This window comes from Chiloscyllium plagiosum, unplaced genomic scaffold (assembly GCF_037043375.1).
Source record: "Chiloscyllium plagiosum isolate Xiang-an unplaced genomic scaffold, Cpla_swu_hap1 HiC_scaffold_3, whole genome shotgun sequence".
Lineage (NCBI taxonomy): Eukaryota > Metazoa > Chordata > Chondrichthyes > Orectolobiformes > Hemiscylliidae > Chiloscyllium > Chiloscyllium plagiosum.
The window spans coordinates 152,003,995-152,028,649 of NW_028270141.1; the positions used below are offsets into that span (position 1 = coordinate 152,003,995).

A 24,655-nucleotide genomic window follows, 5' to 3' on the forward strand; every position below is an offset into this window, starting at 1 on the left:
AGAGGACTGACCACGATCGAGGTAAGTTAGAAAATAACTGATACTTGTAAAGTGATGCAAATTTCAAAGGATTCAAGCGTTTATTTTGACGAAAATCTGAAAGAAATCAAGCCTAATTTCTGCCATTACACCTATAGGTTTATATGTCTTTTTGTCCAAGTTGTTATTGCATCTCCTTACAATCACAGTAACTCACCTTTTTTCCTCAAATCAACAAAGCGGCATTCCCTGTGCAACCAAACTTAATCCTACCGGAAACAACCTGATCTCCTTTAACAATCCAATTGGATAATAGCACTGATCCCGCCCTCGACACCAGATGACGACTGGCTAGAGCCCCCATCAAGCAAGGTTTTTTTTGGAAGGGTTTCCGGTGAGCAGGTTTGGTAGTGGTGGCGGTTTTTTTTCCGTTGGCTATTTGCTCGCGCTGCGCTCGGGGTCGGTGTGAGTGTAAGCGCGAGCGCTGTCGGACGATGGGAGTACCAGAGGTAAAGTACTGAATAAAAGGCAATCGATTGATTCACCGACCGATCGGGGAAGAGAGACGCAAAAAGTGAAGAAGCCGATCTTGTCTGCGTCTTTAATCCTTTTTTCTCCAATGTAATTCATGGTGCTGAGTTGTGGGATTTCGGTGGCGAAGAGGATGGCACTGCTTCTCGGAGCCACGGCGCTCTTGATGCAAGGTAAAGTCGAGGGGGTCTTGGACACGACTGAGAATAAATAACTGGAGAGGCTCCAGGAGTAAACGTCGATGTGCGAATTTGTTAAATCCCACTGGGTGGGTTCACAATCCTGCGAGTGGGTGGGTGGGGTTTAAAAGATTCTTGGGCTGCTGGGAGACGGAGAAGATTCGTGTAAAAGCATTCGTTCCGTCAACTAAAAATAAATTTGCCGACGTCCTTCAACAAAAAAAATGTTACTTTGTGAGGAATTGCGAAATGAGCGTTCTTTGCTCATCCTTCGGAATATTTCTTCGCACTCACCCGCGTCCCCGTTCCTCCCCACCTCAACTTATGGTTGCAAATTTATAAAAATTGTACGTGTTTAGGAGATTTCCATAGCTGCCTCCTCAAACAGAAACAGCAAATAGTCAATATTTGTACCTCGATGTCTTAATTTGTGACTTTTGGGGAAGAAACTTGCTTCTCAGATTGGAATTGTGCGAGAAAAAGAAAATAGAATAACTTTTAAATCTGCGTATTACAATTTAGTTATGTAATTATAACCAGATGTCGTGATAAATAGGGTTCGGAAAGTCTGACTTTCCGTCCTGTAGTGTATTAGCATGAGCCTTTAACTGGGAATAATTTAAATTGCTGTGACTAGCTCTTCGGGGGTTGCATTCCAGGGTGTGTAGAAATAAAGTACAGTACTCAGCAATTTTCATTGGGACAATTTCTTGAAGAATTGAAGTCTTGTCGTCGACATAAAGGGTGATGCCTCTCAGGTCCTGTAACTTTGAGTTGCGCTCACCACAGTTGGACCTTTCAACACCGATTTAGAAGCTGAATTTTTCTTTACTGTTGCCGTTTTTGACGAACGCAAACATATGTTCAAATCCACTTAACGCAGACATTTTCACACTTGCACACATGCATGTGAATTCGATTAATTCATTAATGTTGTCGTAAGGAAGTGAACGCTAACCAGGAATGCCCAAGGCTGTTTTTGTATCCTTGCCTTTCTGATATTTTCTATAAAATCACAATCTGAGACGTTAACTGTTTCAAACCAAAGATATTGTACTGCCAGATCTGCTGAGTCCTTCCAATATTTTCCGTTTTCATTTCGATTTTTCAGCATGCACCAGTACTTTCATGTGATAACAATGCCATAGTGCAGTTTTCAAGGTTCACTGAATGGAAAGGGCAGTTATGAAAACATAGAAAATAGGAACAGGAGTAAACCACAGGTCTTTTGAAAATGGCAGGGCAGGCTTTATAACCATTACTGTTCCTCCTTTTCCACATATATTTTGTTCCCTTCAATCCAACTATGTCCAACTCCTTGAACTCACACAATGTTTTTGTTTTTGTTTTTGTCTCGACTGCTTCTGTGGTAGCGAATTGCACAGGAATACCACACTCTGGGTGAAGACATTTCTCCTCCTCTCAGTCCTAAATGGTTGACCTTGTTTCCCTCTACTGTAACCCCTGATTGTAGATTTCCCTTCCACCAGGTGCATCTGTCCTGCATTTGTCCTATCTATGATTCCAACAGACCCCTCCCTCCTCCCAACCCTGAAACCCTGTTGTGAGCTCCAGTGAATAATATAAATCTAAGTGATTCAATCTCTTCTCACACCTCAGTTCTGCCATCTCAGGAATCAATGTGGTAAACCTTCACTGCACATGATAGCAAGAACAGCCTTCCTTAGATAAGAAGACATAATATTCCAGATGTAGTCTCACCAATTCACTGTAATTACAACAAAACATCTCTGCTCTGTATGCTAATTGTTTCACAAAGAAGAGTAAGCTACCATTTAAGACCATAAGAAATAAGAGTGGAAGAAAGGTCATTTGGCCCATCGAGTCCACTCCACCATTCCATCATGGCTGGGCATTTCAATGCCACTTACCCGCAGTCTCCCTGTATCCCTTAATTCCTTGTGAGATTAAAAATTAATCAATTTCTGCCTTGAAGACATTTAACGTCCTGGCCTTCACTGCGCTCGGTGGCAGTGAATTCCACAGGTTAACCACAGATTCAACCTGTAAGTCAACCTTTAGAGAATCCTGTACTAGCATTCCCAGATCCCTTTGTACTTTGGCTTTATGGATTTTCTCGCCGTTTAGAAAGTAGTCCATGCCTGTGTTTTTTTTTTCAAAAGTGCAAGACCTCTCATTTGCTCACATTGAATTTCATCAGCTATTTCTTGGACCACTCTCCTAAACTGCCTAACTCTTTCTGTAGCTTCCCCACCTCCTCAGAACTACCTGCCTGTCCACCTAACTTCGTATCATCAACAAACTTTGCCAGAATGCCCCCAGTTTCTTCATCCAGATCATTTATATATAAAGTGAACAGCAATGAACCCTGTGGAACACCACTTGTCACCAGTTGTCATTCCGAAAAAGAACCTTTTAATCCCAACTCTCTGCCTTCTGTCAGACAGCCAATCCTCAATCCATGCCGGTTGCTCACCTCTAACACCATGGGCCCTTACTCAGCAGCCTCCCGTGCGGCACCTTATCAGAGGCCTTTTGGAAGTCTAGGTAGATAACATCCACTGGGTTTCCCTGATCTAACCTACTCGTTACCTCTTCAAAGAATTCTAACAGGTTTTTCAGGCACGACCTCTCCTTACTAAATTCATGCTGACATGTTCTAATTCGATCCTGCACTTTCAAGAATTTAGAAATCTCATCCTTAACGATGGACTCTAGAAGTTTACGTACAACCGAGGTTAGGCTAATCTGCCTATAATTTTCCATCTTTTGTCTTGATCCTTTCTTGAACAAGAGGGTTACAACAGCGATTTTCCAATCATTTGGGAGTTTCCCTGGCTCCAGTGACTTTTGAAAGATTACAACCGTCGCCTCCGCTATTTCCTCAGCCACCTGCCTCAGAACTCTAGGATGTAGCCCATCTGGACCAGGAGATTTATCAGTTTTTAGATCTTTGAGCTTATCAAGTACTTTTTCTTTTGTAATGGTCACTTATACTCAACTCTGCCCTGTGACACTCCTTAATTGTTGGGATATTACTTATGTCTTCCAGATTGATACAGTATTTTTTAAGTTCTTCAGCTTGTCTCCCAACACGAGCCTTCCTGCATCGATTTTGAGCGGCACAATCTCTACTTTTGCCTCTTGTTTGTTTCTTACATATTGGAAAAAAAACTTTTGCTATTATTTCTAATATTACTGGCTAGCTTACCTTCATATTTGATCCTGTCCTTCCTTATTTCTTTCTTTGTTATCCTCTGTTTTTGTAGTTTTCCCAATCTTCTGATTTCCCAGTGCTCTTGGCCACTTTATAGACTTTCTCTTTTTCTGTGATAGATTTCCTGACTTCCTTTGTCAGCCATGGTTGTCTAATTTCCCCTCGAGTAATCTTTCTTTTCTTTGGGATGTCCCTCTGTCCTCAACTACATTCGGAAACTCCTGCCATTGTTGCTCTACTGTCTTCCCCAATGGGCTCTGCCTCCAGTTGGTTTTCCTCTCTCACTCCTCCTGTAATTAGATTTATTTAACTGTAACACCATTACATCTGATTTTGCCTTCTCTATTTAAAACAGCAGACTGAACTCTACCATGTAATGATCGCTGCTTCCTAAGTGTTCCCTGACTTTTAACATCTTTTATAAAGTCTGACTCATTACATAGCACTAAGTCCAGAATAGCCTGCTCCCTTGTGGGCTCCATCACAAGCTGTTCCAAAAAGCCATCCTGTAAGCATTCCATGAATTCCCTTTCTTTGGATCCACCAGCAACATAATTCACCCAGTTCATTTGCATATTGAAGTCCCCCATGATCACCGTAACCTTAACATTCTGACATGCCCTATCTATTTCCCTGTACATCTTGCGTCCCTGGTCCTGACCACTGCTGGGAGGTCTGTACGTAACTCCCACTATGGCTTTTTTGCCTTTGTGGTTCCTCAACTGCACCCACACAGATTCCACAATATCTGACCCTATATCTTTAATGCCATAGATTTAATTTCATTCTTAGCTAACAGGGCAACCCCACTCCCTCTGACCACCTTCCTGTCTTTTTGATAAGTTGTAAATCCTTGGATGTTTAACTGCCAGTGCTGAACCCCCGCAACCACTGGATCCAGATCAGTTCAGGTGGAGTCCGCCCCACCTGTACAGATTGCCCTGGTTCCAAAACTGATGCCATGTCCCATGAAATGGAAACCCTCTTTCCCACACCAATCTCTTAGCCACTTGTTTACTTCCCTAATTTTCTTATCCATGTGGCTTGGGCAGTAATCCAGAAGTTATGACCTTCAAGGACCTGTTCTTCAATTTCCTTCCTAGTGCTTGATACTCCCCAAACAGGTCCTCCTTCCTAGCCTTGCCTATGTTGTTTGTGCCAACATGGACCACAACAACTGGATCCTCCCCCTCCCGCTCCAGTATCCTTTTAAGCCGTTTGGAGATGACCTGCACCCTGGCACCGGGCAGGCGACACACCATGTGGGACTCCTGATTCGGCTCGCAAAGGATACTTTCTGTCCCCTTAATTATAGAATCCCCTATAAGACCAAATTGTCTTTTTGCTCTCCACCCCCCTTTCTGTTGAATAGCCTTCTGCGCCATGGTGCCATGGTCAGCTGGCTCATCCTGTCCACAGCCCTTTTCCTCATCCATACAGGGAGCAAAAATCTCATACCTGTTGGACAAGGTTGAGGACTGAGGCTCCTCCACTCCTGAACTCGGGATCCCCCACTTGCCTCACATACAGTCACACTCTGTTGTCCCTGACTGAATTTGAATTACTTAATCTGCTGGGTGTGAAACAAAGCGTCCTGGTAACTCTTTCCCCCTCCCGGATATGCCACAGTGTTTGAAACTCAGATTTCAGATCATCAGTTCCGATCTGGAGTTCCTCCAGCAACCGACACTTTCTGCAGATGTGGTCACTGCTGTTCACAATGGGATCAGCCAGCTCCCATATCATATAGCTACAGCACATCACCTGTCTGGCCATCTCTACTTATTTAATTAATTTAAACAAATTTGAGTTAAACAATTGTTAGTACTTCTCTATGGCCTTATTCAACTAACCAGCTAATAGTAAACTTTTAATCAATCACACAATACCGAAATATCAATTGAAATGCCTTACCTTTGGAACACACGAGAGTCCACGATTTGCTGCCATTACTGCCAGCTGCATCGGAATGCTTCCCTTCCCCAGATGTATAATGTCACCCAATTCTCGCTGTACACTTTCTGCTGTCAATTTTATAGCTCTTCAGATAATCTACCTTCCTGTTTTTGGTGTCAAAGTGGATAACCTTTCGTTTATCCATGTCACACTACATCTGTTGTGCATTTGCCCATTCAATCAGTTTGTCCAAGTTGTCCTGAAGCTTCTCTGCATCCTCCTCACAGCTCACACTTCCACCCAGGCTTTGTCATCTGCAAATTTGGATGTTGTATTCAGTTCCCTCATCTAAATTAGGAATGTATATTGTGAATAGCAGGGTTTCTAACACCGTGGTACCTCCCTAGTCACTTCCTGCCAATCGGGGAAAAGATCTCTTCTACTTAATTCCCACTTTGCCAGCCAGTTTCCTGTACAGCTCACTGCTATCTCCAATCTTATGCACTTTAATTTTACATGCTAATCCCTTATCTTGGACTTTGTTGAAAGCCTTTTGAGAGCCCAATAACTTCCCTTTGATGAACTCAACTAGTTTCATCCCCAAAGAACTCTAGTAGATTTTTTTTGAGCATGATTTCTCTTTCATGAATCCATGCTTACTGTGTTGAACCTTGTCCAAATGGCTAGTCTGAGACAATTAGTTTAATTCAGATCGGAGGGGAGGAATCAAGACTACTCCTGACCTAATCTTACCAATAATCTTACCAAAAGAGTTAAATTATAGAAATTCACAGCAGAATTTAAATCAGCTTTGTCGTAGTGGTATCACCTGAATCGGAAGGTTATGATTCAGTTTCTGCTCAAGATGTTTGCACAATTCGAACTCAAACTTCATTTGGGAATGCTTAATTCTGAACCATCCCATAAGTGCAAGTTCCAGTCATTAAAATATGATGCAAGATATGTTTGTTTATTTATTAAGTATATAGAATGTTTTCTTTGAAATTGTATTCTTTTATATAATAAGATCCTGTTTTGCCCCTTGGACAGGTCCTTTTTCCCCTACAGTGTTATTGAGTTGAACAAAGATGTAGTGCTGATCTGACCAAGTTCCAGGATTTAGACCTAGCAACAGTTTAATGAGAAGGAGAACGATTTCCATTTGCCGCCTTAACGTTATTCACAGTAACAGTTATCTTTGGAAAATAAAGAACAATACAACAGAGGAGCAGGCTCTTTAGCCCGCCAAGCCTGTGCTGACACACAACACCTTTCTAAACAAAAAAACCTTTTGCATCCATGTAGTCCTATCACTTCGAGGCACTTAACAGCCTTTGTGGGGGTGGAAAAACAACTTGCCTCTTCCCCTTTAAATTTTCCCCCTTTTACCTTAAACCAATATCCCCAAGTAATTGATATTTCTACCCTGGGAAAATAACTGACTTTCTGTTCTATTCATGCTTCTCAATTTTAAAAATCACACAACACCAGGTTATGGTCCAATAGGTTTATTCTGAAGCACTCGCTTTTGAAGTGCTGCTCCTTCAGGTGGTTGTGGAGTATAAGATCGTAAGACACAGAATTTATAGCAAAATTTTATAGTGTGATGCAACTGAAATTATATATTGAAAAAGGCCTGAATTGTTTAGGTCTCTCCGTGTTTAGAATGAACATGTTGGTTTTGGAACTGAAAATCAACTAGCCACAAAATGACGGGACGCATTCTCAGTAGTATCCTTACATACAAATGAGGAAGGACAACACATCTCTCCTAGGACAAGCCAAACAGACACGCAGGAGAATTCCTAGAAGCATGGCATTCCAACTGGAACTCTATCAACAAACACATTGACTTGGATCCCATTTACCACCCCCTGAGAAAAAGAGTAGGAAATGATGTCACCACAGGAAATGACATCAGTGACCCAAGAAAAGTCCAACAGAAAACAGAATGCTGGCTACACCACTGGTGCTTCATTTAGAGTTTCACTGAAGATTTTACCTAGTATGGTGATGAAACTTCTGAAAATGAACCTTCCAGCTCAGTGAGCAAACCTATATCCAGAACCTCAACCTGAGCTATTAATCTTCTCAAACCCTGCTAACTCTTACAGACAGCTGAAACTTTATTGCTGGAACAGCACAGCAGGTCAGGCAGCATCTAGGGAACAGAAGATTCGACGTTTCGGGCACATGCCCTTCTTCACTCTTACAGACAGTTTAGTTTAAGTTATTACCTTTTTATTTACCAATGGCATCAATGTTACACGATAAAATAGATATCAACAAGCCAGGCTTGAGCTAGATTCTAAAACCATTAGCAGAATAGCGGCGCCAGCTTTTACCCCCTAAGAGCTGTCTCAGGCTACTCCCCAAATGCCGCAAACAAGCTGTCTTTATACAGAATTTGGTATTATAATTACAAAAATGCCACATGTCCTTAATCAGATAAGCAGCAATAAAATGGTAAAAGTTTGCAGAGGACGAGAAACTCATTGATAGGTCTGAGTACACTTGCCTCATTAAGTAACATGCACATCAAAGTCTGAACCCTGGATTAAGTCAGGCTAGATGGTCACTTGTTTTGGCTAGTACATCATAACGAGAGACTAATCTAAATTATGTGGAAAAGGTCATGGGGTTACCTCGCTTAGCTAACATGTCCAGTATCATTGTCCTTAAATTCCCAAAATACAACTTAAATTCATAACACTCCCAGATCATGAGCTCCAGAGAACAACACAACATTCAGTCCATGACTAGCCAGTGCACACTCCAATCAGGCCATAAAAAAGTTAAACTTTCCACCAGCTTCCCTCACTCTCACCCGCCTCCAGAACCAGCCTTTGCTCACTTAATTCACAAAGTGAAATGTAACAAGTATGTACTTTCAACCTCACCCAAGTGTCATTAGGTACCCCTGAATTTAAAAATATTCATAGGCTACCTGTTCAGGTGTGCTGGGACACACACTTCAGGGGTAGGTGGGACATGAACCCAGACCTTTTGCCCTACATGGAAAAAGCCCAGACAACTGCAGATTCTAGAAATCAAACAAAGAATTGAATCGCTGGATAAACTCAGTGGGTCTGGTAGTACCTGTGGAGAGAAAGCAGAGTTAATGTTTTGGATCTTGGAAGGAGCATTTGCAGTATAGTTGAACTTAAAATGCAGATGGAAAGTGTAAAGATAAAATCCAATAATAGGATCCTGTGCTTGAAGGAGATGACAATAGGATGAGGGAGGAGTAGACTGGAAGCAAAGACTTTTATGGTGGGACAGTTGATGAACAGTGACTTTCAAAGCAATTTTTCAAACTGCTCACTGTAAAAGCAGGATTGTAGGCAAAAAAGATAATCTACCATGGGTGCCTAAGGAAATAAGGGAGGCTATTAAATGGAAAGAGAAGGCATACAAAGTGGCTAATATTAGCAGGAAACTAGAAGATTGGGAAAGGTTTTTAAAGGTCAACAATAACACCAAAAAAACTGTAAAGAAAAGTAAGATAGAATATGAGAATAAACTAGTTCAGAATATAAAAACACTAAGTTTCTATTGATATAAGACGAAAAAGTGGCTAAAGTAAAAATTCATCCTTTGAGGATGAGAAGGAGGATTTAGTAATGAGATATGAGGAAATGGCTGAGGCATTGAATAGGTATTTTGTCGGTCGTCACAGTGGAGGAGACTAATACCATGCCAATAATTGACAAAGAGACAAAGGTAGGTGAGGACCTAGAAACAATCATTATTACGAAAGGGGTAGTGTTGGGCAAGCTGATTGAGCGAAGGATAGACAAGTCTCCTGGCCCTGATGGAATGTATCCCAGCATGCTAAAAGAGATGGTGGAATAAATGGCAAATGCAGTTGTGATTATTTCCAAAATTTACTGGACTCTGGGGCAGTTCCAGCCAATTGGAAAACTGCAAATGTGATGCCACTTTTTTTTAAGAAAAGAGGTAGACAAAAGATGGAGAATTATATAATGGCTAGAATAACGTCTGTAGTAGGGAAAATGCTTGAGTCTATTATCAAGGAAGAAATACCAAGGCATCTGGATAGAAATTGTCCCATTGGGCAGATACAGTATAGGTTCACGAAGGGCAGGTCATGCTTAACTAGTCTACTGGAATTCTGTGAAGACTTTACAAGCACGATGGACAATGGGGACCCAGTAGATGTGGTGTATCTAGATTTCCAAAAGGCATTTGATAAAGTGCTGTATAAAAGGTTGCTGCATAAGATGAAGATGCATGGTATTATGGGTAATGTATTAGCATGGGTAGAGGATTGATTAACTAACAAGAAGCAAAGAGTGGGGATAAATGAGTGATTTTTATGGCTGGCAATCAGTGACTAGTTGTGTGCCTAGTAGTGTTGGGACTGCAGTTATTCACAATTTACAAAGTTGATTTGGAGTTGGGGACTATGCTCTGAAACTTTGCAGAGGGACATTGTTTTCCGTCTGCCATGCCTTTGCTCAAACTATGGTAATGTGAAATTGTCCATTTTGGTAAGAATAATGGTAAAAAGGACTATTACTTGAATGGTTTTTAAAAAAAAATTGCAGCATGTTGTTGTGCAGAGGGACCCGAGTGTCCTTGTGCATGAAACACAAGATTGGTCTGCAGGTGCAACAGTTAATTAAGGCAAATGGAATTTTGTTTCTCATTGCTAAAGGGATTGAGTTGAAATGCAGGAAGGTTATGTTGCATCTGTATAGGGTGCAGATGATGCCACACCTGGAGTAATGTGTGCAGTGTTGGTCTCCTTACTTGAAGGATGTACTGGCACCAGAGGAGGTGCAGAGGAGCTTAGAGGTTGATTCCAGAGTTGAGGGGGTTAGCTTACTGTGAGAGACTGTGTAGACTGTGATTTTTATCATTGGAATTTAGAAGAATTTGGGGGGTGGGGGAGAGAGATCTTAATGTATAAAATTATGAAGGGAACAGATAAGGTAGAATTGGAGAGGATGTTCCCACTAGTGGGTGAAATAGGACAAGAGAACATAGCATCAAAATTAGGGGGAGTAGGTTTAGGACCGAATTGAGAAGAACTTCTTGACTGAGGGTTGTGAATCTATGGAATTCTCTGCCCAGTGAAGTAGTTGAGGTTTCCTCAGTAAATGCTTTAAAAGTTAAGATAGATAATCTTTTGAACAGTAAAGGAGTTGAGAATTATAGTGAGAGTGTGGGTAAGTGGAGCTAAGGCCACAAAAAGATCAGCCATGATCTTATTGAATGGTGGAGCAGGCTCAAAGGGCCAGATGACCACCTCCTGCTCCTATTGCTTACGTTCTTGTGTCCAGTGACCCTTCGGAATGGGTTCCTAATGAGGTTTTCCAGCTATTTCTGTTTTTGTTTTTCTACTCTATATGGTACCACTGTGGCAAAGGACCATGTAGTATCTGTACTCAAATGACAGTTGAATCAAAGCCCTCTACGTGCATACAGTTAACCACAACTGATATGCAATGAATAATCTGTAAACCTGATGCAGTATAATCATTTGATAATGGAGGATAAACAAGTATCCTGCCTGTAAAGCATACGGCTAAGTTGGTGTTTTAAAAGTCAAATGATCCTTTCTTACTGTAGCTGTTCACACAAACCTACACTGCAATCCTTAATTGCAGCCTTGTTGCACTATATTTGTGTCACGGCTATGCTAAGTATGCCCTCAGTGGTCCGTGAATTGCAAATTTGAACAGCTGACTTAGAATTTACATGTGTAATATTGCGGAATTATCAATAGCACAGCTTATCTTTTAAAGATAAAAGATTAGTTTATTACACAAGTGTTGCAAGTTATTTAAATAGAAATAATTTTACCTCTAAAGATTGAGTAGATCAGGCGAACAGATGCCTTTAATGAAATAATATCAGTCTGTTAAGATTGTAGCAGTTCTTCTGAAGTAAAGGATTTGAAATTTGAAGTCCAATGCAGCAGCTGCAAAGACTTGCGTAATTGAGTGGTTGATAGTTATCTGCATAGTTTGACCTGGCAGGTAAAGCAGTGTTAAGGAGTGAGAGAATGTTCTTTTTCCTTTGATTCTGGTGGCATGATACTTGAAAACTTCCTAGGGTCTCTTTCAGCAATCTAGAAGGGCTTTCTGGCCAATTATTTGTTTTCTGATATTAAGTTGTAAATAAAATGTTAATGGCAGTCATTGATATCACCTGGTCCAACTCGCAGGATCTGTGTGTGACAAAATTAATCTGTTCCTGTGAGAATGAAAAAGTCTACTCCAAGCTTCATTCATGGTCTTTCTGGCATGTCATATGTCATAGGCAGCTCTTTTCCCTCACTTGTCTTGACTTTTGTGACGAGCACTGGACTGGTGGCTGTCCTTGATCTCAAAGTTCCAATTTGGCCAGTGTTATACCTCATTTGTCTTTCTCAAACTATACTTAGGTTCATATGGTGCAGAAAAGACTCTTCAGACTATCCAGTCTGCACCAACATAACTACCTCACTAAAGATGCACTAATTCCAATTTCCTGCTCTTGTCCTGTACCTTTGAATGTTAGCAAATTTGAAGTGCCCATCCAAATTTTTTTAAAAGGTTTAGATTTCTAAGCAGTGCATTCCAGATTCCCACCACCCGCTAAGTGGAAAAGGTTGTTCCCCCAAATCCTGAGTCTCCTGTCCCTCAAATTATGAAACTATGCCCCATTGTGATTGATCCCCTCAATCAAAGTAAATCGCTGCTCTCTTTTCACCCTATCCATTCCCCTCATAATCTTATACGCCCTGATTATGTCCCGTTTCCCCCCCCCCCCCCCCCCCCAGTCTTCTCTGCTCTAAATAACAAGTCAAGACTGTCGTCTCTCCTTCTTGTTCAGTTTCTCCAACCCAGGCAGCATCCTGATGAACCTCCTGTGTCCCCCTCTAGTGCTATCATGTCTTTCTTGTAGTGAGGTGACCACAACTGCACGCAATACTCCAGCTGTGGCCTTACCAACACTCTGTATAATTCCAACATTACCCTCTTATTCTTGTACTTTATACCACGACTGATGAAAGCAAATGTCCAACATTCCCCTTAACTATCCTGTTTGCATGCTCTGTCAACTTCAGGAATTTGTGGATAATTATCCCAAGATCCCTCTGTTCCTGGTATCTACCCAGTGTCCTGCCATTCATTAAATACTCCCTCATCTTGTTTCTTCCAAAGTGTATCACAAAGCACTTACGGGAGTTAAATATTGTCTGCCCACCTGACGAACCCATCTCTATCATTCTGTAATCTACAACCATCGTCTTTGCTATTAACCACTCTCCCCCTTCTAGTGTCATCTGCAAATTTGCTTAATGTTTTCCCCCCCCCCAACATTTTCATCTATGTTTTTATGTACATAAATTATAATGTGTGTCCTAGTATTGATCTTTATGGTACATAGCTGGACAGTGGCCTCCAGTCACTCAATCTGCTTTCTACCACTACCTTATTCCTAAGCCAGTTACTAATCCACCTCGTTAAGTTTCCCTCAATTCCATGTTCTTTAACCTTCTCAGTCAGTCTCCCATGTGAGACCTTGTCAAAAGTTTTTTGCTGAAATCCATTTAAATTCAATCAACTGAACTTCCCTCGTCCACACACCTAATCACATTTTTAAACAATTATAGCAAATTTGATAGGCATGGTGTCCGTCTGACAAAGCCATGCTAATTATCCCTAAATAACCCAGGCCCTTCCAAGTGGGTATTAATCCATTCCTTCAGAAATTTTTCCAATAGATTCCTGACGACTGACACTAGACTCACTGATCTCTCTAATTTTCTGGTTCATCGCTATCACGTTTCTTGAAATGTGGAATCACATTAGCTGTTTTCCAATCCTCTGGCACTTACCCCATTGGTCAGAGAGGAATTAAAAGTTAGTGTCAGAGCCTCTACAATTTCCCGTCTCATCTCCCGCAGCAGCCTGAGATGTAGTTCATCCAGGCCAAGGGGTTTGTCTGCTTTTAAGCCTGAAGCCTCCAATATTTTCCCATTTCCAAGGTCAAACTGTGCAAGTTCCTCACAGTCCGTTTTCCTGAATGCCATTTGATGTTCTCCTTTTCCAGAGTGAAGACCAAAAAGGAAGTATTCATTGAACACCCTTCCAATATCCTGCAACTTCACACAAGGTCCTTTGGTCCCTCGTGGACCCTGTCTCTTCCTGGTTAATAAGACCATAAGACATAGGAGCGGAAGTAAGGCCATTCGGCCCATCGAGTCCACTCCGCCATTCAATCATGGCTGATGGGCATTTCAACTCCACTTACCCGCATTCTCCCCGTCGCCCTTAATCTCATTCCTTGAATGTATTGTGAAACTATTTTAGGATTTTCCCTAATGCTGTTTGCTAATCCTTTCTCATGACCCCTTTTTGTTCTTCTAATTGCTTTCTTAAGTTTCTTTGTGCAATTCTTTTACTTCTCCGGCAGCAAAATTGTTCCATTAGAACATGCAAAAAGCCCTACTCCTCTTCCTCATTCAGTCCTGAATTGTCGTACACATCCAGGGTTCTCTTAATTTATTGCTCCGACATAATCTTATTAAGGGAATAAATTGGACCAGTGTTTTCCCTGTTCCTATTTGAACCACCACCAATCCCCCCCACCCCAGCCCACCAAATCCCAATTGCTCCGCTATCCTAACTTATTTTAATGAAATCTGTGGCCTTCCCCAAATCCAAAGTAGTCTTTTGCAGGCTACCTTTTTCCCTGTCCAGAACAAATATGAACTGTACTGTTGTCGCTATCGCCAAAGTGATCCCCCAGTGCCACATCAAACACTCATCCGTCTTCTTTCCCTTGAACCAGATCTGGCACTTCGCTGTTGTTGGGCCTTCTGTGCATTGATACAAAAACTCCCTGGATACATTTCTTGAAATGTTTAAACACCTCCCATCAGCACCAGCAAACCTACCTATATGGATGTTGGCCTCGATGTGGTTCAGATACAGACTGTCCTATTTGTATAGGTCCCACCTTCCCCAAATACTGTCCCAATGATCTAGGAATCTAAAACACTCCCTCTTGCACTAACTCTTGAGCCATCTATTTTCTTTCTGACCTATTTTCCTATTTCTAAACGTGCTCGCACATGACACCAGGAGTAATCCAGAAATTACAGCCATTCAAATCTTGCTTTTTATGCTCTGCCTAGCTTCCTGAATTCTTGTTGCAAGACCTCACTCCTCTTTTTGTTTATATATTTGGTACCAACATGTGTCATGTAACTCATTATCCTCCCTTTTGAGAATGGTGATTTGAAGGGTTGCATGGATATGCTTCAGCATCTCATTTGTGATAAAGACTTAAATCCTGGGCTAAGGAAAGTCTTGAACAATCATTCATCTCTGTATGCTCAGTACACACACTATTCTAGCACCAGGTGTGATCTTCATCACTACTGCCTGTAGCATTATGAGAACTGCATCTTGTTTCAGTTTCCTTGATTTGGACCAAGCAACTTGTCTTTCAGATTTGTCTCTTACTGGACTAATGACTTCCGAAGCATGTCGACCTGTTTCTTCTCGTTGAATCTGGAAGATTTCGAATATAGTCTTCGTGTCTTCCACTTCCTTCAAAGGCATTGCTGCTCTCTATATAATATGTCAGCAATGTACATCTGTTTCCTTTGTTTATATTTCATGTCCAGATGATATAATGACAAACAAAGTGACACACTTTGTTTATGCTTTGGAGTAGATAGAAATAATTTGAAATGGTCAGACTTCGCTGTTACTCCCAAATAGGTATTGGTTAAAATGCTCACAAGCAAAGACGATAATCGGGCAATAGTCTTGCTTGATCTGAAGATTATGTTCAGCTTGTGATAATGCAAGTTAGATTTAATGCAGCTGGTGGATTTTACTTGCTGAGGGCGAGGAGCAGTGATAGTGAATAGCAGCAGAGGAGAGAAATGAGATTGGAGGAGTGGGAAAGGAGAGCATCATAAGTGACATATTACGAAGGTATGATGATGACAGAAGTGGATGGTTGACCTCAGATAATGATGGGAAAGATGGGTATGGGATAGGATGATGGCGATGGTGAAATTGGCCTTATATACTAATTTAACCTCAAATACTTGGCTGATCTTTTCTATTCTACTAAATCCTTTTAGCCTTTTCTGAAGTGGCTACTGTTCGTGATTTTATTCATGCTCTAATTGACCAGGTTTCTATTTAACTTTTCTGTACTTTTATATGAACACAATTGGAGCAGTAGGGCAGTCACCCTTCAAGCCTGCCCCACCATCTTCAAGATCATTGCAAATCTTCTCCAAGCTTCAGCACTTCAGCTTTCAACTCTTCCGTATTTCAAAAATCGATATACATCCTCTTTCAAATACTTGCTGTGACCTAACTTCCACAACTCTCTAGCACCCACTTGTTCCCACATACTATAGCTGCATCGCATTCCTGCCTGAGCCACATATATTCAATTCGTTGATTTAGATGCTAAAGATTTTAGTGAATTTCCAAACTGTACTGTTCCATTGCAATGTTATCTCTTGATTTACACCACTTAGCCAATCAAAATGGACACTAAAGAATTATACAAAAATCATCTACCATTTTTCCCTGTGCTTTCCTTTGGCCTAGATAGTTGAAACAAGTTGGAGGTTTTCTTCTGACTTTTATCTCTGCTCTCCATGTCTGCTTCAAAGTGATGTTGACTTGATGCATACTCCTAGCCTTATTCTAATTCCATTGATCTAGAAATGTCCCTTGTTGGCATTTTTTTTGTCTGACTAAATTGTGTAATTGGTTTTAGTGATCTGTATCCTTCATTCCAAATTTCCCCTGTTCCTCGACCTCATTTAGTCATGCACTTGGTAGCCAAGAAATAAGTGATGACCTCCTTACAAAAATATCATTTGTCACTTGGCAATGTTGCAGTTCATTTGCCAGTCATCTTTTTCTGCCACTAATAGCTGGATTACTTCTGGTGCTACAAGCTAATGAGGGTAGGAATAGGAGGATAGAGCAGATGAATGCATGGCTGAGGAGCTGGTGCAGGGGAGAAGGATTCACATATCTGGATCATTGGAATTTCCTCTGGTGTAGAAGTGACCTATATAAAAAGGATGGATTGCTCCTGAATTGGAAGGGACTATATACTGGCAGGGAGATTTGCTAGAGCTGCTCAGGAGGATTTTAAACTAGTAAGATGGGGCAATAGACATGGCAGGATAGTGAGGAAAGAGATCGGGCTGAAACTGGTACAGTTGGGAAAAGCAGTGAGTCAAACAGTCAAGGCAGGCAGGAACACAAACTGGGAACAAGGTAGAACTGATAAATTAAACTGCATTTATTTCAATGCAAGGGGCCTAACGGGGAAGGCAGATGAACTGAAGGCATGATTAGGAACATGGGACTGGGATATCATGGCAATTACAGAAACATGGCTCAGGGATGGCCAGGGCTGGCAGCTTAATGTTCCAGGATACAAATGTTATAGGAAGGAAAGAGGGGCAAGAGAGGAGGGGAAGTGGTGTTTTTGATAAGAGATAACATTATAGCTATACTGAGGATATTCCTGGGAATACATCTGGGGAAGTTATTTGGCTGGAACTAAAATAAGAAAGTAATGATCACCTTATTGTATGATAGACATCCCCTCCCCCAAAGCAGTAGTCAGCAGGAAATTAGGAAACAAGTTTTTAAGGAGCTCTGTTATCTGTAAGAATGCTAAGGTGGCTATGGTTAGGGATTTTAACTTTCAAAAACAGACTGGGGCTGTCATAGTGTTAAGGGTTTAGATGGAGAGGAATTTGGAGTGTGTACAAGAAAATATTCTGATTCAGTATGTGGATGTACCTACCAGAGAAGGTGCAAAACTTGACCTACTCTTGGGGAAATAAGGGGAAACAGTGAGATTTCAGTGGGGGAAGTACTTTGGGGCCAGAGACCCTAATTCCATTAGTTTTAAAATAGTGATGGAAAAGGAGAGACTGGGTCTAAAAGTTGACGTTCTAAATTGGAAGAAGACCAATTTTGACTGTATTAGGCAAGAACTTTCAAAAGTTGATGGGGAGGGAGAGGGAGACGAGGGAGAAAGAGACGAGGGAGAGGGAGAAAGAGACGAGGGTGAGGGAGAGGGAGAGGGAGAAAGAGACGAGGGTGAGGGTGAGAAGTAAAGGAAAGGCTGGAAAATGGGAACCCCTCATGGGATGACAAGAGTCCAGAGACAGTGTTCCTGTTTAGGTTAAAGGCAAGGCTGGCAGGTGTAGGGAATGCTGGGTGAATAGAGAAATTGAGGTTTTCTTTAAGAAAAAGAAGGAAGCATATATCTGATATCGACAGTAGAGATTAAATGAATCCTTAGAATATAAAGGCAGTAGGAGAATACTTAAGAGGGAAATCAGGAGGGCAAAAGGGGACATGAGATAGCTTTGGCAAATAGGGTTAAAGTGAATCCAAAGGGATTTTATAAATATATTATAGACAGAAGGATAACTAGAGATAGAATAGGGCCCCTCAAAGATCAGCAAGGCAGCCTATGTGCGGAGCCACAGGAGAGTTTGTAGGGGGGATGGGGGTGCGGGGTGGGGGGGATGTAAAAGACAAGTATTTTGCATTTTGTATCAGTGTTTACTGTGGAGAAGGACATGGAAGATGTAGAATGTGAGGAAATAGATGGTGACATCTTGGAAAAAATATCCATGTTACAGAGGAGGTAGTGCTGTTTGCCTTAAAAACGCATAAAGGTGAATAAATCCCCAGGAGCTAGTCAGATGTACCCTAGACCTCTGTGGGAAGCTAGGGAAGTGGTTGCTGGGCCTTTTGCTGAGATATTTGTGTCATCAATAATCACAGATGATGTACCGGAAGACTGGAGGTTGGCTAACGTGGTGCCATTATTTAAGAAGGGTGGTGAGGAATAGCCAGGGAACTATGGACCGGTGAGTCTGACATTAGTGGTGGGCAAGTTGTTGGAGGGAATCCTGAGGGACAGGATTTAATGTATATGGAAAGGCAGGGCCTGAGTAGGGATAGTCAACGTTGCTTTGTGCATGAATATGATGCTTCTTTAACAAGGATTTGTTATATTATTTTTGTAGAGGGATTGTAAAGGCATGGGTTCTGATACATCTGGGTTTATCGACTTGGAAAAAGCTTAGGTTTTTTTTTAAAACACTTGTACAATGAAAGGCCAGTTCTCCTAGTTCAGGGTTTGGTTTGGTTTTAGCAAGCTGTTTTGTTTGCAGTTGAGGGGCAAGGATAGGGTAAATATTTTCCCTGGGGTGGGGAGTCCAGAACTCGAGGGCATAGGTTTAGGGTGTGAGGGGAAAGATATAAAAGAGGGGACAACCTTTTCACGCAGAGAATGGTGTGCATGTAGAATGAGCTGGCAGAGGAAGTGGTGGAGGCTGGTACCATTACAGCATTTAAAAGGCATCTGGATGGGTACATAAATAGAATTGGTTTAGTGGGATATGGAGAAAGTGAGGTCTGCAGATGCTGGAGATCAAAGTTGAAACTTTATTGCTGGAACAGCACAGCAGGTCAGGCAGCATCCAGGGAACAGGAGATTCGACGTTTCGGGCACAGGCCCTTCTTCAGGAATGAGCAGAGGGTGTTCAGCAGGAGAAGATAAAAGGTAGGGAGGAGGGACTTGGAGGAGGGGCGTTGGAAATGTGATAGGTGGAAAGAGGTCAAGGTGAGGGTGATAGGTCGGAGTAGGATGGAGGCGGAGAGGTCAAGAAGAAGACTGCAGGTCAGGAAGGCGGTGCCGGGAGTGAGGTCTGCAGATGCTGGAGATCAAAGTCCTGACCTGCAGTCGTCTTCTTGACCTCTCCGCCTCCATCCTACTCCGACCTATCACCCTCACCTTGACCTCTTTCCACCTATCACATTTCCAACGTCCCTCCTCCCTACCTTTTATCTTCTCCTGCTGAACACTCTCTGCTCATTCCTGAAGAAGGGCCTGTGCCCGAAACGTCGAATCTCCTGTTCCCTGGATGCTGCCTGACCTGCTGTGCTGTTCCAGCAATAAAGTTTCAACTTCGTGGGATATGGGCCAAGTGCAGGCAAATGGGACTAGAATAATTTAGGATATCTGGTTGACATGGAGGAATTGGACCGAAGGATCTCTGTAACCGTGCTGTATATCTCTTTGACTCTATGACTGTAATTGGTAGATGGCACATAATGTGGGAAAATGAGCTTGTACTCATCAGTACTCTGACTCTCCCTTCCGTTCCTTGACACCAGTTCCCATTTCTCTGGATAGGCAGACTACTGATATCCACTATGAACCCACCAAATCCCAATTACCTCGGCTCTCTTTCCAGTAAAGACGCCATTCCTTTCTCCCAGTTTCTCAGTCTCTGCATCTGTTCTGATGATGCCTTCTGTAGCAGTGCCTTGAAATGTCGACCTTTTATGTTCCTTCAAGGACTTGCTGCCACTGTGGTTAATAGGACTCTTAGAGTGTGTCCAAATACAGTGGTGCCTTGGAATTCGACTTTAATTCTTTCCAGGAGGCTGTTCCGATTGCGAAAAGTTCGGATTCTGAAACTATTTTCCCCATAAGAAATAATGGAAAGTGAATTAATCTGTTTCTGGACCCAAAAAAAAATTTTCAAGACACTTTTAACTGCAAATACACATGGTTAAGGTAAAAAAGATGAGTAAATGACCTAGATATCAAGTAATAATAATAAAAACAAGAAATAAATGTGCTAACATGAAAATAACTTCATTTACCTTAGTGAGGGGTGCAAATGGTGCATGTGGAAGCTGGAGAGGAGGAAGGAGGGAGAAAGTTTACTGCTCTTCTTGGGTGCCATAGTGAATGCACAAGGGTGATAATTAAAAAAAAAAACACAAATCAAGGTGAAAACACGAGGTAAACTAGTGATGGACACATGAGAGATGCTTTCGCGACTACTTCCCGGGACGAACTGAACAAACAACGTGCGACCTGAACGGTATGTGGTGTTCGGATTCAGAAAATGTGTTCGGATTTTAGGGCAAATTTTTCTTGAAATAATTGTTCGGGTACCAATTTGTTCGAACAATAGGGCATTCGGATTCCAGGGTCAGCACTGTAATTTCCTGCACTTCTGCCCTCAACCCTGCTTTCCTTCAACAACATTGATCAGGTGCACTTGATCTCTTTTTTTTCATCCCACCAGCATATACATCCAAAAGATCATAAACTGCTGTTTCTGCCACCTCCAGTGGGATACCACCACCAGGCATATATTCCCCTCTCCTTGTCAGCATTCTACAGGGACCATTCCCTCTGGGACACCTTTTTTCCATGCCTCCATTCCCGACACCTTCTCATGCAATCTCCTAAGGTGTAACACCTCTCTTCACTAACCAAGGCTCTAGATATATTTTTCTGATGAAGTAGTGGTTTTCCTGCACTTCACTCACTTTAGCTACCATATTCACTGTTCGCAATGTGATCTCTTGTACATTGGGGAGTTGAAACGCAGGCTGCGTGACCACTTTGCAGGACGTGTACATTCTATCTGCAAAAATGACCCTTAGCTTCTGGTTGCCTGCTACTATGTTCTATCAAGGCTCAGTGCAAGGTACTGCATCTCCTTTTCCATTTGGGAACACCACAACCTTCAGGACTCCATGTTGTGTTTGATAATTTTAGGGCTTGAAGATCTTCTTTCATGTTCTTTGCATGCTGACACACCACAGGCCTATCGTTGCATGGGCTATGTTTAGCACAACTTGCACATTTTCACTCACCCTATCGTTAGAGTCATTAGAGATATACAGCACGGAAACAGACCCTTCGGTCCAACTCGTCCATGCCAACCAGATATCCCAACCCAATCTAATCCCACCTTCCAGCATCTGGCCCATATCCATCCAACTCCTTCCTATTCATATACCCATCCAGATGCCTTTTAAATGTTGCAATTATACTAGCCTTCACCACTTCCTCTGGCAGCTCGTTCAATACATGTACTACCTGCTGCGTGGAAGAGTTGCCCCTTCGATCTCTTGTATATCTTTCCCCTCTCGCCCTAAACCTATGCCCAAGTAAGAGGTATAAAATCATGAGGGGCATGAATAGGATAAATAGACAAAGTCTCTTCCCTGGGGTCTGGATTCCCCATCCCAGGGAAGAGACTTTGTCTATTTATCCTATCCATGCCTCTCATGATTTTATACATTTTGGGCAATTTTCCACTCTGGGTAAATGCCAGCATTGTAGCTAAACTGAAACAGCTTGGCTACAGTGCAACAAATTCTGGAGCTCCTGTCCCCAGAGCTCTTGCTGAAATGTTGTCAGGGCCTGTAGCTTTTGTAGTATTCAGTACTTCCAGCCAATGTTTTGCTATTTGTCTCACAGTTGTCAAAGAATAATTGGGTTCACATACATTTTATTCCTTTCTAAGCAATGTTGCATATGATGCATTTCACAATTAAGGAAAGGATGTGTATGTAGCTAGGAAAATAACATTCCACAGCGGATGTGTTTGATTTGAATTTTGAGAAGGCTTTTGACAAGGTACCACACAAGAGTGCTAAGCTTTTCTTTCTCCCTGGTTTACCATTATGCATCTCTATAAATTATTTTTGTCTTCATAAAACAGGCTTCTGCATCTTTATATGTAGCTTCTAGCATAATCCACTGCAAGTTCCACTGATGATCTTTAACTGGGTTCTGGTGAAAGTTTTAGTCTGGATTGTTTAATAAATGCCTATGCTATCAGCAGAATCGCAATTGTAGTGTGTGTAAATCACGACAAGTTACCTTTTAATTTGACTACTTGTGAAGAAATCTCTCAATCAAGTACTGAAACAATGATTTCATCTTTTTTGCAATTAGCAACTAAAGTAAGACTCCAAGTAAGCAAATTAAGCCTCTCAGTCCAACTTGGCTATTACCTGATTCTTCTGTCCAATGTCCAACCAACAGTGTCTGTCTTTGGAAGGGTCCAGCGTTTGATCATTATGCAGTGTTGTTCTTAGAAGTTCTGCCCCTGAATTGTTCTGGTGTTAGATTATTGTACAATTTTCCCTCTTTCATGTTTGTGGTGTGACATTATTGATAGATCTTTTTCATCCCCACCATTGATTACTTTCTTGAGACCTCTAGTCTGCAGCTTGATTTATCTCTTTCTTTGTTACATTTGGGGTTAGCTGTTCGTTTAAAACACAACTTTTCCTGCAATTAACCCCTTCAGTGCATTTTTCCTTCAGGCAGACTTAACTGTCCATTTGTCACGAGGTAGCAGGCTATCATGCAATTGTTATCTTCTCTCTCCCAGGAGACAGCTTTTTATGTTCTTCTTCCAAGAGATTGTTAATTCACATTGTTTTCAAATTCTTTATAACAGCTTTCCTGTCCCTTTCATTTCAAGAAATAGTTTATTCCAGAAGGAGTTGTTGATGATTCTTTCAATCCCTGAAATTATTATTAAAGTTATGAAGTTTACATTACGAAGTCACAGTAATATATGCTGATCTGAAGCCAGAGCTAGTTGAGCATGATCTGCATACTGCCCACTGTGGTTAACAGTATGGTTATTTGATGAGTTATCAATTGCTGGACATACTGCCATCATACCTGGAATCGCATCAGCACTCAAACTGAAAATTTAGTCATGAAGTGTGCTATGCGTAATATTTTGCAGCAATAAAATTGCATTTTGTGACTGGATGCCGGGAATTGAGTTTATACCCATTTTGACATCACTGTCACATGGGTGAAAAACTTGCTTGATCCCATTCATGTTTTCAGACATCTACTTGCACTTATAAATCCAGTCAGTTCTTGTGATCTCCCATTTTAGGAAAAGCACGCAATATCTGCCCCATTTAAACTAATGGGGCCGGAATCATGTTATAGTCAATATAGGTAAGGAAGTTGACGTTTTACAATTCGTGATCTAAATTCTTCAATCGCATTAAAGCCAATTCGTCGTAAAGAAATCCACGCTATAATAGAACCGACTGTATTCAATAATTTGATTGCCTCTGATTGCTAATGATCTCTCTCTAAACTTCAGTGACCTCTAGTAATGTCGTGTCTTGTGAATGATGAATGTGTGAGATTGGTTGGTATGCTTTTAATTGAAAGTAGTGGCATGAGTCAATGCTACAGTCAATAGTGGATTGTGCTGCAGAATGAACTAATGAAAACCATGTTGCTAAATTATAACTGCAACTTGGAAACAGCCTTTAACCCCAACTACAAGAGCATAATTGTAATGTTCAAGATTTGCAGCTATGGTGTTTACATCTTTTTGAAGTTGATTATTTAAGAACCTAGTTTTCAGGACTGGAAATGAAAATTAGAAAATGTGCTGCTAACTCTAATTTGGCTCATTACTACAAACAGAGGTTACTGACCAACAAAGATCTTAATATTAAGCTCCAGGAATAAATGAACAAGCTCACTGTAGGAAAAGTTGAAAAGAAGTTGGGGAGGCAAGATTTAACTTTTTGACCAGAAGGGTTTTGTCAATTAATCTTTTAAGTACTCTGATAGAATTTTGGCAGGTGGAATGGAATATTGTATTTTGTGAAGAGTTTTAACAGTAGGGTCATAATTCATTCAACAAAGCGCAAGTTTCAAAATGAACACTAGTGGTTATTGATAGATTTGGGATTCATGACTGCAGTTACCTAATATAGGCAATTGGCTGTTCAAAAGGACTTTTTAGTTTACATTTGTAAAGCAGTTGTTTGGTTTAGGTGTTAGTTAATTATCCAAGAAATGTAAACTACCTGGAACAACCCTTGAGCTCAGTGCAAGTTAGAACACCATCTTATTTTTTTTTGCCTAGGGATCTACTGCAGCCTTGAGGACTTAATATTGAATTCAATAACTTGAGGGCCTAACTCCATCCTTCCATGGTTTTTACCCACCCTACATCTAGTCTTGT

General features: G+C 41.4%; 1 protein-coding gene across 1 annotated transcript in view; it reads left to right on the top strand.

The window, feature by feature from the left end:
- Positions 1-385: 385 nt before the first annotated feature.
- The window catches only part of ptk7b (protein tyrosine kinase 7b), a 278,930-nt gene continuing 254,660 nt past the window's right edge, over positions 386-24,655 (top strand). The window contains exon 1 of the mRNA XM_043687347.2: positions 386-683. Coding sequence (XP_043543282.2) covers positions 608-683 — 76 coding nt within the window. The 5' untranslated portion in view covers positions 386-607. The remainder of the gene's footprint in view (positions 684-24,655) is intronic.